The sequence below is a fragment of the Salvelinus sp. IW2-2015 genome, linkage group LG4q.2 (assembly GCF_002910315.2).
Source record: "Salvelinus sp. IW2-2015 linkage group LG4q.2, ASM291031v2, whole genome shotgun sequence".
Taxonomy (NCBI): Eukaryota; Metazoa; Chordata; class Actinopteri; order Salmoniformes; family Salmonidae; genus Salvelinus; species Salvelinus sp. IW2-2015.
In genome coordinates, this window is record NC_036843.1 from 11,919,851 (window position 1) to 11,936,987 (window position 17,137).

The 17,137-nt window shown below is 41.8% G+C and overlaps 1 protein-coding gene across 1 annotated transcript; it reads left to right on the forward strand.

Annotated features, from left to right (window-relative positions):
* The first annotated feature begins 1,401 nt into the window (after positions 1 to 1,401).
* LOC111963318 (E3 ubiquitin-protein ligase TRIM39-like) lies at positions 1,402 to 15,770 on the forward strand. The gene is made up of 2 exons (XM_023986663.2): positions 1,402 to 3,927; positions 10,326 to 15,770. Exons 1-2 carry the CDS (start codon positions 3,797 to 3,799, stop codon positions 11,797 to 11,799), a joined length of 1,605 nt encoding a protein of 534 aa, XP_023842431.1. The 5' UTR covers positions 1,402 to 3,796; the 3' UTR covers positions 11,800 to 15,770.
* Positions 15,771 to 17,137: the final 1,367 nt, after the last annotated feature.

Genomic DNA, 17,137 nt, shown 5'->3' on the forward strand with positions numbered 1-17,137 from the left:
ATGACACTGTCATGAAGCATTATGACCATCCTGTGTCACTTTACTTGGACTAAGAAAATACACTTTATGACACTGTCATGAAGCATTATGACCATCAGAAGCCAGATAGACCTATCACGTACATGCCCTGATGTCAGTTATCAGTAACAAAGAGGGTGTCTTGTCCTGCTCCTGAATTATGCTCCTGTGTTCATCCCAGTCATCAGCAACAGAGCATTGGGGTAGATGCATGTCTGACATCAATGTGTGCACTGTTACAATGATAATTTAATAATGTCAATATCAGAAAATGTTAAAATAACATAAACATACTGTTGACAAGTCGTCTATGGTGTAATGGAATGTGTTGCCGTGTGTGGTAGTTTTTTTGGGTTTTGACACTCTAATGTAGGTGTCATAACCAGCCATAAAATAACGCAATATATGTCACAACAGGCGTAACTATATGGGTCATGACAGAATATGTCAAGTTATGAAATATTATGACATGGTTTTGACCGTGTCACAATGTGTTAGGATGCTGGGTGTTAAGTAAAGTGTTACACACACACTCTCTGTGTGTACAGCAGGTCCCATCTGTGCAGTGTAAATTACATGCTAATGTATTTGTTTGCTTGGGCAGCGTGACGGACGCGTCGGAGCATGAAAGCTTGGTGGTTGGTTGGTGCAGTGTTTCAGCAAGGAGTTCATTCCTCAGCCAGCAGGACACGGCAGGAGGGACGCCCAGGGGCTTTGACCTTGTACCATGTCACTATCCTGGGGTGAGAGGGTGCCAAAATACTGGCCCTACTCAGACTGTGGGCCACTGATAACACTACTTAAAAATCCCCCAATATTTAATGCTTCTTATGTGTCCAGTCCCAAGTGAGACTTTCTGAAAAATATATTTTAAGGAAGAAGAGACATTGCTAGGTGGAAAGGTTAAGGCAGAATTGAACTTATGGTGAATCCACCTCCAACCTCCAATGCATCTGATCTAACTTAACCTCTCTGGGGTAGGTGGGACGCAATCGTCCCACCTGGCCAATAGCCAGGGAAAATACAGAGCGCCATATTCAAATAAAATGATATAAAATCAAACTTTCATTAAATCACACATGTAAGATACCAAATTAAAGCTACACTCGTTGTGAATCCAGCCAACATGTCAGATTTCAAAAAGGCTGTTCGGGGAAAGCATAAGATGCTATTATCTGATGATAGCACAACAGTAAACAAAGAGAGTAGCATATTTCAACACTGCAGACACGACACAAAACGCAGAAATAAAATATATAATTCATGCCTTACCTTTGACGAAATTCTTTTGTTGGCACTCCAATATGTCCCATAAACATCACAAATTGTCCTTTTGTTTGATTAATTCCGTCGATATATATCCAAAATGTCAATTTGCGCAACGTCACTACAAAATATATCAAAAGTTACATGTAAACTTTACCAAAACATTTCAAACTACTTTTGTAATACAACGTTAGGTATTTTTAAACGTTAATAATCGATCAATTTGAAGACGGGATGATCTGTGTTCAATACAAAAAGAAAACAAACTGACAACTTTTTTGGTAATGTGCCTCTCTCAAACAATTTACTTCAAGTGAACCTCATTTACGATTGCCGTACTTCTTCATTACACAAAGGAATAACCTCAACCAATTTCCAAAGACTGGTGACATCCAGTGGAAGCGGTAGGAACTGCAAACAAGTCCCTTAGAAATCTGGTGTCCCAATGAAACCTCATTGAACAGTAACCTCAAAAAAAGAAAAATTCTGAATGGTTTGTCCTCGGGGTTTCGCCTGCTACATAAGTTCTGTTATTCTCACAGACATGATTCAAACCGTTTTAGAAACTTCAGTGTTTTCTATCCGAATCTACTAATAATATGCATATCTTATATTCTGGGGATGAGTAGCAGACAGTTGAATTTTGGCATGCTATTTATCCAAAAGTGAAAATGCTGCCCCCTACCCCGAAGAAGTTAACTAGCATACGTAATGACTTGTCAGCTGTGCAAAGGTTAATGTATGATGTGTCAGCTGTTCATCTATAATGTATATATCTTTTGGGAAAAAATATGCACATTTAGATGTTATATTTGATTAGCAGCAGCAGCCAACCGTAACCGGTGTGATTTGTATGTGAGCTCACTATTCCCCTCACAGTGGAGATGTACTCTGGGTAATCACAATCCAACCTACAGAAGCACACCCACAGTAAGCTCTCTCTATAATATATTCTTCTCATGTTATCTGAGGCTTTGGCACCTAATTTGTACTGGGAGGTGGAGAGTATTGATGGTATAGAAGGTCTGATAGGAACACTGTGAGGAGATCAACATGCTGCTAATAGGATGTGTGCTATCATGGTTTTAGCCTCCCACAGGCCCTGAATCCTGGGTGACAGCTTTGTGACTCACCAAATGTCTATAACAAATGTCCTGTGAGGAGAGCAGAGTTTGAACCATAAAACTGTGATCACTTGTGGTCCACGGCAGAGAATAAACTAGGATGGCAGGACCACCTGACAGGGCTGTGACATGCACCTCCTCTCCACTCCGCACCACACTGGGAGGCACCGCTCTGATTTGTGACCTCACGCCTCAGTGTCATGCGGACGTGAGAGAATAAATAAAAACTGGACACCTGTCACCTAGAGAAGTATAAACAATTTGTTCTAAATTAGAAGCCCACAAAACACTCACCCACTTTCTCAACTAAGGCCATATTTTCTCTCTTTCTCTCTCATGTAACTGTCATGAAAAGGAATCAGCTGTTCCCTATCAGTCAGGGAAAGCAGTCCTCAGCATGTTACAACCGCTGTCCTGACCGCTACTCGATCCGCCTGTAACATCCAGAGCGTTGTCCCCCATTGCCCCATCTCCCCAAAGCATGACATCTCCTGCTACTGGCTGAGTCTGCCAGGTCTGTTAAAATTAGATTAGAATTTATGAAGATTGCCTCACCTGGCTCACTGGTGTAATATATGCTGTTGTAGTAATTCACGTTTGGCCGTTCATTTCCTAAGCAGCCAAGGGCCACAATATTTCACCATGACAATGTAATCACAGGTCCACATTAAAAATAACTTATTGTTTAGAATCGGGGCCGAAAAAAACACTGACTATAAAACTATAGCCGTCTTGTCATTCACGTGGATGTTTACCTAAGAACCGAGGTCAAAGTGATTTAAACACACAGCTTACAACCTTATTGATTACAGGGGGGGTTTTCACAGACACACACACACACATAGACAGACATGCAGAACAGAGGTTTCACAAGCCCTTTGTGTACTGATTAGCAGGAAATCTCAGTAATGACTTGTGATCCAGGGGATAAGTAAATGCATAAGTAAACTAAATGTTTTGATTAATACCTTAAAGCAGGTCTAATCTGTCTTGGCTGTATTGCTGTCTGGTCTTCGATGCTTGATATCTTTGCATGCATTGAGCAACACAATTTCTTCTGTCACTACTCACTTCTGTTTGTCTACCTGATTTAGTAGTTGCCCTTTGGGCATTTTGTCACTCATACCATTGTATAACATTACAGATTTCAATAGCCTGTGAATTAGGACACTTGTTTGGTATTAAAACAGTTTTCTGCAGTCAAATTACCAAATCTCCCTCTACATTTACCACTCTCACTCTGTCTCCCTCGTTTCCTTCCTGACAATGTTTTTCTGCTGCAGAAAAAACATTGGCAGGGAACGAAGGAAATGAGTGAGCAACAGGGGGGCTCAGGGTAGCATAGAATCAGAGAGTATATAAAAGGTAACTTATTCAGTGGTTCTGAGATGATGACATACAGTCTGAAATTTTGTCTTTGGGCTGTCTATTGTCAGAAGGATTTAGCCTTGGCCAATGAGAGAGGAGTAGGAGTGTGGAAATCACAGGACGCTATAGAAGGCAGTGAAGACACATCAAGGTATGGTTTAAAAATGTCTTCTGTACTTTGTGTTGCTGTTGATGGGTTTCCTTTAGTGCATTAATGTAACCGTTTCTCAGTGCTGTTTCTGTTCACGGGGGCCATTTCAGAGCCATTATCGAGCTTGTCAATTCCCCTTTCCCTCCCTGTTTTAATGAACATGTTTTCTAAGCAGATCAATACTTTATTTTTCATGTCTCACGCTTTTCGCAAATATTCTTTCGCAAATCAATACAGTCCTTGATGCGCTGCATCACCTCCTCCCCCACATGCATTTCCTGCCCCACCTTCCAAACACACAAGGTCGTCACTGCATGGTAAGACATGTAGTGGTGCTCAGCTTTAGTTCCATTAATCTTATGGGCATTGCTGCAACCTTTTTCTGCCTGATCAAGGCTTTCACTAAATATTGGTATTTATTTAATATAAGCTTACAGTGAGTACGTTGTTGACCCAGGGCAAATGTAAGATGTACAATCAGGAATATATCACAGATTGTATGTAAAAACAGAGCAGTACAGCATAAAAGGTTTGCTGAAAAGGAGCACGTATGATGTCATCGCTAGCCTCTCAGCGCTCTTCTAGCCGATGAAATCGATTTAAACATTAAACCGACTCAGGACATTAGAGATGTATTATTTCAACATGGGAGCAGAGAGGTGGTTCTCATGAAACACATATCCATTCTCAGATCAGATAGTTGCAGGGTCTGTGCTAGAGTGGGGACTTTGTTTTACTGGAGATGGGGGGTTGTGTTGGCAGGGGCTTGTGTGATTACTGCTTACACTGATTTATAACTCACTTTTAATTATCTGAGGGGGACTAGAGCCTGTGCCAACAGCTACATCCTCTGATATTAGGACAGGAAAGGGAGAGGGAGCCCTTTTTGGTTACCACCCCAGCCCCTGCCCCTATTGTCTGAGACTGAGTCGGGGATTCACTCTGCCTCCTGAAGTTTCAGCAAGCCTCAGTGGACCAGGCCAGGCGGATGTGTCTGAAATATATACCCGGTATGGGATCTGAGGATTTCTAATGGAAATATGAAGCCATGTTCTACTGGACATGGAAGTCTAACTAACATTCCCTGGGGACCTATAAATTAGACTGGTGTGAGGGCCACACAAATCACTGCCTCAGCCTATCTTCTCTAGGTTATCTCTCCTCTACTGTAGAAAGACACTGGCAGCTCCAGTTATAATGACTTTGTAGCTGTCTGTACACGGTACAATTTTTGACAAATATCCACACAAAATCCCAGTTGAATATGAATTTTATAATCCTGACTTTCATTTTAGGTGTTATCCCTAATTGGATTCAGTTCGCAGTTCAACAAGTGACCAGCGTTATCATATCTGTGATTTATAGTAATCGTCAATGTCATTTCCATTGAAGGGTTAGTTTATTTCTGCTGAGAACCTCGAAGGCCATTAAATCTTGGTAATGAGATTTTCATTATAAAAAGAGCAGGAGACGATTCATGGACCCTCAGAGGCTGAGCAGCGACATTACTCCCACTTCCTTCACATCCTCTCTCCTTCACATCCTCTCTCCTTCACATCCTCTCTCCTTCACATAATCAATGGAGATAACCAAAGTCAAAGGATCATGACTCTTCTGTAAATATTGTTGTTTCTAAACTCACATGGGAAAGAACTAACAGTGAGTCAGATGTGTGTGTGGTTGTATTTCTGAGGGAGCCATTCCTTATCTCTCGATTGGCTGTTTACATTCACAAACACTAAGTAAACAATATGCTCTGTCTGAAACCATCCCAGAGGAATCTTTCAGCATAGCCTGTCTGCATGGCATCTGTAACAATGCTCTCCCCCTCTCCTTTGCTCTCTCTCTCTCTCATCTCTTTTTCGTGCAAGAATAGCATGGCGGCTTATGTAAGGCCTAACCCCTGTATTTCGAGGCATATTGAGCCGTAGAAACTCATTGGTGTAATTTGGATAATGAATTCCGAAGATATCCCCACTGCTTTGGTAAGCCTGGTATGATCGATGCTCATGTTAATTCTACAGCCTTCTTCTTTAAATCAATATTAAGCCTTAATTCCTGATTCTGATTAATTTGTCAACCTGTGAGTTGAATTTAGTGAGGGTAGGCAGGAATGGGTGACATGACTTCATTGACGAATGAATTTGATAATGGAAATGAATAAAGAAATGATTCCATGGTATGAACATACGTCTCATGTGGAGTCTTGAAGTCTGAAGGGCGGTGTGCAACATCAACATATGTCTTTTTCATATTTTAGGGACATGAAAAGGGTTGTTGCTCACAGCAAACACACCAGAACCAAAAAAAAAACATTTGTGTTTGAAGTAACATGTTCATTACCACCATGATTATCATAAATTAGGAGTTTTGGGAGCCTGTAGAGCAGTGGTATTCAAACTTTTACAGCGGGGACCCCATTTATTTTTCGCAGAATTTCTCGCGACCCCACCTCACCCCAAATATAATGAACAACTTAAACATTGTTGCATTTACATTTTCATCTCTTATCAAAATGAAAAAAATTGTTGCATTTATTCAATAAAATGTTATTTTCAAATTCTCTTTCTCAAAACATTTGTTGTCCCATACAATAATCTGTACTCTTAAATAATTAATTATTATATATTTTTGAAAAATAAAATAAAATGGTGAAACACTGCAGTTCCTCGAGTTTGAATACCACTGCTGTAGAGGGAGGGGACTAGGGTGAGAAGGGTATTTTGGAGCAGGACTGTTTTTGTCTCTCATAATTATTTTTTATGTCGGTCATTAAACTGTACCTTGGGGGAGTGTTGCAGCAGCAGTCATCTCTGTTTGGGCCTTAGATTATCATCAGTGCTGCTTTTCCATTAACCTTCCTCTGTTCCCTTATCCCTTATCCCTCAGGATGCAGCAGTTTCTGCTAATCCAAACAGTTATATAAAAATGTACCCTCCCCTACGTATTCATTCGGACAGTGAGGCTTAAATATGTCAACATCTGGCTCTATACTCCAGCATTTTGGATTTGAGATCAAATGTTTCATTTGAGGCGACAGTATAACGTCACCTTTTAGTTTTAAGGTTTTTTTTCATACGTTTTTGGACAAATCAACTTATAGTGTAATAAAGTAGTCATTAGTATTTGGTCCCATATACCTAGCAAGCAATGACTACATCAAGCTTGTGGCTCTATGTATTTTCAGTTTGTTATGGTTGTGTTTCGGATTATGTTTTGCCCAATAGAAACTGAATGATTAATAATTCAGTGACATTTTGAAGTCACTTTTATTGTAAATAAGAAAATAAGATGTTTCGGAACACTTCTACATTAATGTGGATGCTACCATGATTATGGATATACATGAATGAATCGTGGATAATGATGAGTGAGAAAGTTACAGAGGAATAATGATCATACCCCCCCCCCCAAAAAAAAAAATGCTAACCTTGTTATGGGGGCATGATATTTGTGCATCATTTGTGCAATCCGAAACACAATCAAAACAAACTGCAAATGCAACCAACAAGTTTGTAGTCACAAGCTTGATGTACAGTAGTCATTGCATGCTAGGAATACTAAACTTAGATTAAATTTAATACGCTATGAATTAATTTGTCCAAATACTTATGACGGGTTCAAATGGGGGGACTTGTCACGGCCGTCGTCGGAAGGAGACCAAGGTGCAGCGTGGTGAACTTACATTTTCCTTTATTATTGTAAATGTCACCAACAAAACAAGAAACTAAGAAACGACCGTGAAGCTTAACAGGGCTATAGTGCCACTAACAAAGATAACTACCCACAAACACCAAAGGGAAAAAGGCTGCCTAAGTATGATTCCCAATCAGAGACAACGATAGACAGCTGTCCCTGATTGAGATCCATACCCGGCCAAAACATAGAAATATAACACATAGAATGCCCACCCTAATCACACCCTGGCCTAACCAAAATAGAGACTAAAAACCCTCTCTATGGCCAGGGCGTGACAGGACTAGATACATAAAGTGCATTCATTTCTAAACGGTAAAACAGATATGTATGAAAATACCCCAAAATTCTGTACTTTCACCTCATATATTTCACCTCATTGGGGCGGCAGGTAGCCTAGTGGTTAGAGAGTTGCACTAGTAACCGAAAGGTTGCGAGATCAAATCCCCGAGCTGACAAGGTGAAAATATGTTGTTCTGCCCCTGAACAAGGCAGTTAACCCACTGTTCCTAGGCTGTCATTGAAAATAAGAATTTGTTCTTAACTGACTTGCCTAGTTAAATAAAGGTAACAAAAAACATTTGATCTCAAATCCAAAATGCTGGCATATAGAGCCAATTTAGAAGTTGTCGCTTCACTGTCCAAATAAATACATAGGAGAGTGTATGTCAAAACTATACATACCACTTTTAATGTGTTCTAATATAATATAGACTTTAGAAGACTCTTTCTCTACTTCTTTATTTATCTCTTTTTAATTTCAAAGCTATAATGCGTGTGAGGGCGTAAAAATCGTCTGTCCTCGGTTGCAACACTCACTACCGAGTTCCAAACTGCCTCTGGAAAAAATATCAGCATAAGAACTGTTCGTCGGGAGCTTCATGAAATAGGTTTCCATGGCCGAGCAGCCGCACACAAGCCTAAGATCAGCATACACAATGCCAAGCGTTGGCTGAAGCGATGTAAAACTCGCCGCCATTGGACTCTGGAGCAGTGGAAACGCATTCTCCGGAGTGATGAATCATGCTTCACCATCTGGCAGTCCAACGGACGAATCTGGGTTTAGAGAACGCTACCTGCCCCAATGCATAGTGCCAACTGTAAAGTTTGGTGGAGGAGGAATAATGGTCTGGGGCTGTTTTTCATGGTTCGTGCTCGGCCCCTTAGTTCCAGTGAAGGGAACTCTTAACGCTACACCATACAATGACATTCTAAACAATTCTGTGCTTCCAACTTTGTGACAACAGTTTGTTGTGACAAAACTTTCCTGTTTCAGCATAACAATGCCCCCATGTACAAAGCGAGGTCCATACAAAAATGGTTTGTCGAGATAGGTGTGGAAGAACTTGACTGGCCTGCACAGAGCCCTGACCTCAATGCCATTGAACAGCTTTGGGATGAATTGGAGCGCCGACTGTGAGCCAGGCCTAATCACCCAACATCAGTGCCCAACCTCACTAATGCTCCTGTGTCTGACTGGAAGCAAGTCCCCGCAGTAATGCACCAATATCTAGTGGAAAGCCTTCCCAGAAGAGTGGAGGCTGTTATAGCAGCAAAGGTGGGGACCAACTCCATATTAATGCCCATGATATACCCCACAAGACATGCCACCAGAGGTCTCTTCACAATCCCCAAGTCCAGAACAGACTACGGGAGGTGCACAGTACTACATAGAGCTATGACTACATGTAACTTTATTCCACATCAGGTAACTGATACAAGCAGTAGAATCAGATTTTTAAAAAACAACAAAAAATAGACCTCATGGAAGAGTGGGGACTGTGAATAGACACACACACACACACAGGTACAGACACACGGATACGCACACGTACATTGTAATATTGTTGTATGGTGGTATTATACATTTTATATTGTAGATATGTAGTGGTGTAATAATGTTATGTGATGTACTGTTTTATCTTTTGTTTTTTGTGTAATGTAAGTGCCTTAATGTGTTTGGACCCTAGGAAGAGTAGCTGCTGCCTCGGAAGCAGCAAATGGGGATCCTAATAAATACAAATAGCAATGATTTTGGAATGAGATGTTCAATGAGCAGGTGTCCACATACCTTTAGTCATGCAGTGTACATTAAGGTAGTCATGGTTGACTGCTGAGCAGCGTTTTGAAATCACTGAAGTTTGGTAGTCGGTCTCCGCCTCCACTCTTGACTTCACATATCCTTTTTCCCGTTCCCGGAAACATTCAACTCTGCACCCACCCATCCACATATTTTCTTTCTGACTGGTGAGAGAAACCAATAAACTTCTGCTTTGTCAACAATGTAAATTGATATATTAAGGTTTAAATTATCAGTTTTATGACTGGTCTAAAAAAGCCCACAGTAAATGCAATCAAATGGTAATATGTTACAGTATGTGATAAATTAATGTAGAAAAGTGTTTGGTCAAACTTTGAAGACCCGAATAAATACTACAAAACTTCGTAATGTTGGGTTGTTGGGCAGATTTTGGTTAGTGTGCCAATATGGGAAGTTTCATTTCTAAGAGAGCCTTAAGTTTAGTTTCTATCTCTCTCCCACTCACACACCTCCTATTCACTCACCCTTACTCTCCCTCTTACACACTCACGCACGCACGCACATACGCACGCACGCACGCACATACGCACGCACACACACACACGCACACACACATATACATTCTCTCATTTTAACTCATACTCTCTCACTTACTCTACAGCACTCGTGTGAGGATGGCAGCCAGTTTCTCTCTCCTGGAAGAGGACCTGTCGTGTACAGTGTGCTATCAGATATTCAGGGAGCCAGTGATCCTGCTCTGCAGCCACAGCTTCTGCAAGGCCTGTCTGGAGGAGAGTTGGAGTAAACGGGAGACGCAGGACTGCCCAGTCTGCATAAGGTCCTCCAGAGACCAGTCGCCTCCCAACCTGGCCCTGAGGCATGTCTGTGAGACTCTACTGAGGGAGAGGGAGATTAAGGATTCTCCTGGGCCCACAGAGGAGGCGACAGAGGGGCCCTCACAGGGTGAAAACACCAGCCACAGGGGGTTACAGGGTGTGTGTGGTTTACACTCCCAGAGGCTCCAGCTCTTCTGCCTTGAGGATGAATGTCTGGTGTGTGTGGAATGTGTGTCGGAGCATGCAGGCCACAGCTTCTGCTCTCTCGTGAAGGCAGCAAGCCAGAGGAGAGAGGGGCTCAGACCCACACGGGAGACCTTGGAGGAGAAAATGTCTGCCTTCTGCAAAGCCAAGCTTAACTGTGACAAAATGGCTGCTCACATCGGGGCGCAGGCCCAGCTAGCAGAGAAGCAGATAATGAAAGAGTTTGAGAAGCTACACTGCTTCCTGAGAGAAGAGGAGGTGGAGAGGCTAGCTGCGCTGAAGGAGGAAGAGGGGGAGAAGAATAAAAGGATAAAGGAGAGAGTGAAGGAGATAAGTGAGATGATGTCATCTCTGTCGGACACAATCAGGGCTGTGGAGGAGAAGCTGGCAGTGGATGACTTGTTGTTTCTGCAGAGCTACAAGACTATGATGGAGAGAGCACAGAGTGCGCCTAAGGACCCACAGCTGGGCTCAGGAGCACTGATCAACTTGGCTAAACACCTGGGAAATCTCAAGTTCCAGGTCTGGCAGAAGATGCAGGGGGCAGTGAAATACATGCCTGTAGTTCTAGAACCAAACACCGCACATCCCTATCTCTATCCATCTGAAGATCTGTCCAGCCTACGATCTGAAGATAAAGGACAGAGTCTCCCAGACAACCCAGAGAGGTTTGATTCATACCGTGACATCCTGGGTTCAGAGGGGTTCACTTCAGGGACACACTTCTGGGATGTGGAAGTCGGAGAAAATGATGACTGGAGGGTAGGGGTGGCCAGTGAGTCTGTTAGTAGGAAACATGGGTTAGATGAAGAAGAATGTGGAATATGGGCTGTTGGGGTAGCTAATGGTGAACCTTATAAAATGAAGAAGAAGACCCAGAGGATCAGAGTTTTGCTGAAGTGGGACAAACAGGAGGTGTCCTTCATTGATCTTAGTTCATACACACAAACCCTCAGAACATTTAATCACAAATTTACAGAGAGGATGTATCCATACTTTTATTTGTTAAATGGTCAACCACTACAGATCCTTCCAGGGAAAGTCTCTTTAAATGTGGAAAACCATGTGGAAAACCATGATATGGAATTGTTTTAAGGTGGCTATACCATGGATCATTTAGCTACTTGATTTAGAATTTTAGGATTATTTGATAAAATATTGAGTTTGGTCTTTACTGCTATGGCCCATAGAAATGCATTGAATAACACATTAATAAATGGCAAAACAGACAGTCAAAAAATAAATCATAAGGATAAGGTTGAAGTGTCTGTCCTATACAGTATCTAGGAGATACTGTTTAAGAAAACTCAGGAAATATGTATATATTATTTACACATTTAAACCCTTTTTTTGTTGGCACAAACTATTTCCACACTTCCATAATTCTTTACAACCGGTACTGGGTTACTTTCAGATGAGTCCCGTGACACTTGTAGGGGTTGTAGAACAAAACAGAGAACACCATCGTGTCCGTGAGGGTCTCCCCTTTCCATATTAGTTTTTTGTCAAAACCGTTCGGATGCTACAGACGTTTGGTAACCTAACAGTGCAGTTCAAAGGCCAAATCTTGACCAAGACAGCAGGGAGGATTACAGGAATGACACTTCCCTCCTCTCTCCAGGATATTTTAGATGAGACCAGAAGAGAGACCAAAGTACAACGTATCTTTTCTCCTATTCTCATCAATGTTACTTTCCTTTGGTTTTGTGGCTTTTGATGCTAAACAGAATCTATCCCATTGTTATTTAAAAAATATGTTTTGAGAATTTCTGTGATTGTACTAAAGTAGATTCAGGCCTATTGTTCATTTAGAATCGTCAGCTTGCCAAACTCCTTATCAATGTGCAAGACAGGTGTCACGTTCGTCGTAACATTGAAGAGAGGACCAAGGCGCAGCGTGATATAAATACATTCTTCTAATTTATTATAACGTAACGAAGAATACTTAAACAGACTTACAAAACAATAAACGAGCGTGAGGCTATAATTTAAACAAGTGCAGACACAGGCAACTTACACATAGACAATCACCCACGACATACCCAATGAATATGGCTGCCTAAATATGGTTCCCAATCAGAGACAATGATAAACAGCTGCCTCTAATTGAGAACCAATCTAGGCAGCCATAGACATACAAACACCTAGACTAGACAGAACCCCATAAACATACAAAACCCCTAGACATGACAAAAACACCTACATCYCCCATGTCACACCCTGACCTAACTAAAATAATAAAGAAAACAAAGATAACTAAGGCCAGGGCGTGACAACAGGACTTGTATAAAAAGGTAAATATTGAAAAAAGGCTAGTAAATTGATTTATTTCTTCTTCAATAAAAGAGACAATGGGCAAATATTTTCTGTTTTGGGTGGTTAACTTCCAGAAGATGGAATTCCAACCCTTCTAAATGACCATGCCTATTGTTGTTGGAGCCATGGGGAATATAGGGATGAGGATGACCAGACACGGAGAATCTGCTTCGTCACGCAGCTCTGCCTCACCTTGTCTCAATCTCTCCATCCTGTCTCCTCTCCTTTCTCCACGGCCCAGTCGGCTTGATCGCATCAATAGAAATCCTATTCAAACCCATGCTGGAGAAGAGCTGAAAATCAATGGTTTGCATATCACCTGATTAGATCTGTGTGTGTGTGTGCCGGCTTGTTGTGTGTGGGGCATGGGGCCAGGGCCCCGCGGGCGGCAGCCCCTCTACATGGGAAACAGTAATGAGATTACCCCGGCCTCCAGGACCCCACACAGCAGACACAGTGATCAGATTAGGGAAAAGGACACTGAAACTTTTAGAAAGCTATGACTTCATCCCTGTCTGTATGTCTGTCTGAGGGGAATGAAGCTCTCTCTCAGTAGGCGTACTGTTTTTTCTTGAGCCTTTCGACCAGTTCTCTTTTTTCTCTCTGGCGACCATGCCTCAGTGTTCCTGTATGCCTGCCGCTAAGCAAGTGTGATCGCTTTGGGAATCGTGGCGAAGCAGCTGTTGGGTGTGTAGAGGCTCTTGGCTGTCTGCGGAAGCCTGCGCAAGCTGAAGGTGTTGGCCATGGGGGGGTTGATCATGTCACTTTGATGGATTAGTGATCTCATTGCTAGCTCCAACGATTAGGTCACCGGCCCAGGAGACAGCAAACCACCTACCAGGAGATAGCAAACCACCTACTGCGAAATGCTGATGCTAGACTTGTCCACCGATTCTAAGTCACTGCATCAATGCCAAGCAGAGCTCCAGATAGTCAGAGGGCCTCCGTGAATAATAGGCCAGAGTCCCCTTAGAGAGGAAGGAAGCAGATATCATGGAATCAGTGCAACACACCCACACACAGAAACACTTACTGTAAGCCCCCAGCCCAAGTCTCTCACCACCAAGAAGTGCCCTCCCTCACCATAATGAGATTCCTCTCTTCCCATGAGCCCACCTTCATTTGCTCAGTGGTGCATTCTCTGGCTGTTAAACTGAAGGATGGACTGTACAGGTTGTCTGGCTTTTATCTTTTTCCATGATTCATCTTCATCTCTCCTTTGAAAGGGAGAGGTACAGCAGTGTTTTTAGTAATTATTCCATCCGAGACAAGCAGATCTAACCAGCACAGGAGAGGAGGTAAAAAAGAATGATCATCTTATGAGGGTCTTCCCATACTTTCCTGGAGGCATGGAAACATTACTGTACCAAGAGAGATGATTGTATTAGGGTTTATGGGATATTACAGTAGAAGCTATGGCATCAGGTGGCCATGCTCTCTTCATACAGCCAAACGATGCCATGGTGACATCCATCTATCCCACACCACTTTACAGCTGGATTCACATTACATAAATGTGATTAAGTAGGGAAATCAGTTTGTTTTATTACCGCTCCAGAAATCACACAATATTGTTCTCCATAATAACCCAATTTTAATAAAGGGCCCATTTCATAAGTTGTAGCTTGTCTATTTCGACTTAAAGCTCTCTATGTTAGAGAGGGACATTTGTGTTTTTGCCGGTTTCAGCATGTTCCTAATGACAGACCCGGTCAGATATCTGGAAATATGAACTTGCTATATTATATTGTGCAATGCCATCAAAATCAGACTGGACTGTATGCCTGGCAGCAGCTTTAAGAACATTATTCCCTTCCTTCTCCCTGTCTCTTGCGGGGTCACTTAGAGGTCATTGTCCTACAATTAGTTGCACCAACAGCATGTACTTTCATGGAATGTTGATTTCTCTGTAATACTGTATGTAACCACACACTACAACCAGGTAACTAATTTCAAATGGTAAGTCTAATAATGTAACTGTCTGTCACAATGTAACTCTTTGTACATTTTATCCAACCTGTATTCTGGAGAAAGTACAATATATAGTATGTAAGGACATTTCACATTGATATTCATATCTTAGTAGAGAATATTTTTTGTCAGCCTGTAGTTTCTGCTCAAATAAAGCAGTTGGCATTTCCATATCGACGCCTCAATAAACAATAACTATAGCAGACAAACAATGCTGATTAGGAAACAATGGGAGGGTATACGTTAGGTGTAAACTAAAAGAAGAGGACCTCCAGCTGTGGTAAAAGCCTGGGCCATGTGAAGCAGAGGCAGCAGCATCATAAAGATCAGATGGGTGTTCTCTCTGCTTTCCATTCTCTGGGCTCCTGCAGAGCCTTTTGTCTGCATACATACACAACTGTGGATGGATGCGTTTTATAGCCTGTGTCATGGAGAAATACACTCCTATTCTCACTGATTGCTGTCGCCTGCCGGGCATGCTTATCATGCCATTGTCATTGTTTTATTGGCGTAACGAATGGATCTGATAAGACTGCTTCTGCCAAGAACCTGCACATGCCATGTGCATATGTACAATAGCATGCTTTAGTAGTTCTGAAGTACAGCAGCTCAGGTGTAGAAATGTACAGTGTTGGTTGTTAACACGACAAAGTCTCTTTTTGTGTGTTAGAAAACAATACCGTGTTGACATATGCATAGTAGTTGATGATCATTTCATAGGAATGTTTCAGTAAATGAAATTAGAACTGTAAATAAAGTTTATACATCTTTGTTCCAGATCACTAGCCAAGTTATTGAACTACGTTCCTAATATTGAGTTTCACCCCTTTTGCCCTCGGAACAGCCTCAATTTGTCGGGGCATGAACTCTACAAGGTGATGAAAGCTTCCACAGGGATGCTGGCTGGCCCATGTTGACTCCAATGCTTCCCACAGTTGTGTCAAGTTGGCTGGATATCCTTTGGGTGGTGGACCATTCTTGATACACACAGGAAACTATTGAGCGTGAAAAACCCAGCAGTGTTACAGTTCTTGACACTCTCAAACTACCATATCCCGTTCAAAGGCACTTCAATATTTTGTCTTGCCCATTCACCCTCTGAATGGCACACATACATAATCAATGTCACTTAAAAATCATTTTTAACGTGTCTCCTCCCCTTCATCTACACTGATTGAAGTGGATTTAACAGGTGACATCAATCAGGGATCATGGTTTTCACCTGGATTCACCTGGTCAGTCTATGTCATGGAACGAGCAGTTGTTTTGTACACTCAGTGTATATTACAGCCTGAGAAATAGATTTGTTGTGGAGAGCCCTCTAACTGTGACTATGTTCAAATGAAGTCTTGTCTGCCCTCTTCAGGTCTAGTCAATGAATGAGAACAGCTACAGTATATCTGTATGCAGATCCTCAAGGAGATTACTGTTCTGAACTCAAACCTTCTAGAGAGTCTAGGGAATATCTTATTTGCATTTAGATTCCTTTTGATTTGGCCCATTTCTCCTGACCAGCACTCTATCAAACACTGCAGGAGTCGATTAGTCCAACTACGGCCCAGAAAGACAATTCCATAGATGGCCCCATAGAGAAGTCAAATTAGAAAATTCCTAATAAGACACAAGACATTGTCATCACCTTTGTGCACTAAACACCCATTGAATTGTTCAAATAATTGTTGCTGAGGCTGCTTTCTTTTCCACCACTCACAGCTAAAGTTTTTAAATGTTATATTCAAATAAAATACACTGCTTGTAACGGGTTTCCTCCTCCTCTTCATCCGAAGAGGAGGAGCATGGATTGAACCAAAGTGCAGCGCGTTGAAATGACATACTGAAGTTTATTTCAACAAGAACAAAACAAACTATACTTGAAATGATACAAAATAACAAAACGAAAGTAGACAGACTTAGAACGACGAACTTACATGAAACACGAAGAACGAACGAACAAGTACTTACTACAAAACAAACAAACGAACGAACGACGTATGGTGCAAACATATACACAGACACAGGAGACAACCACCCACAAACAAGTGTGAACAGCTAACCTATATATGGTTCTCAATCAGAAGACAACGTCAAACACCTGTCTCTGATTGAGAACCATATAAGGCTGATTACAATAGACCTAAACATAGAA

What these genes read in the sequence shown, in the direction of transcription:
- LOC111963318 (XM_023986663.2), top strand. Translation starts at nt 3,797, where the DNA reads ATGATGACATACAGTCTGAAATTTTGTCTTTGGGCTGTCTATTGTCAG. An exon ending in GGCAGTGAAGACACATCAAG is followed by an intron (nt 3,928 to 10,325) that starts GTATGGTTTAAA and finishes CTTACTCTACAG; the next exon opens with CACTCGTGTGAGGATGGCAG.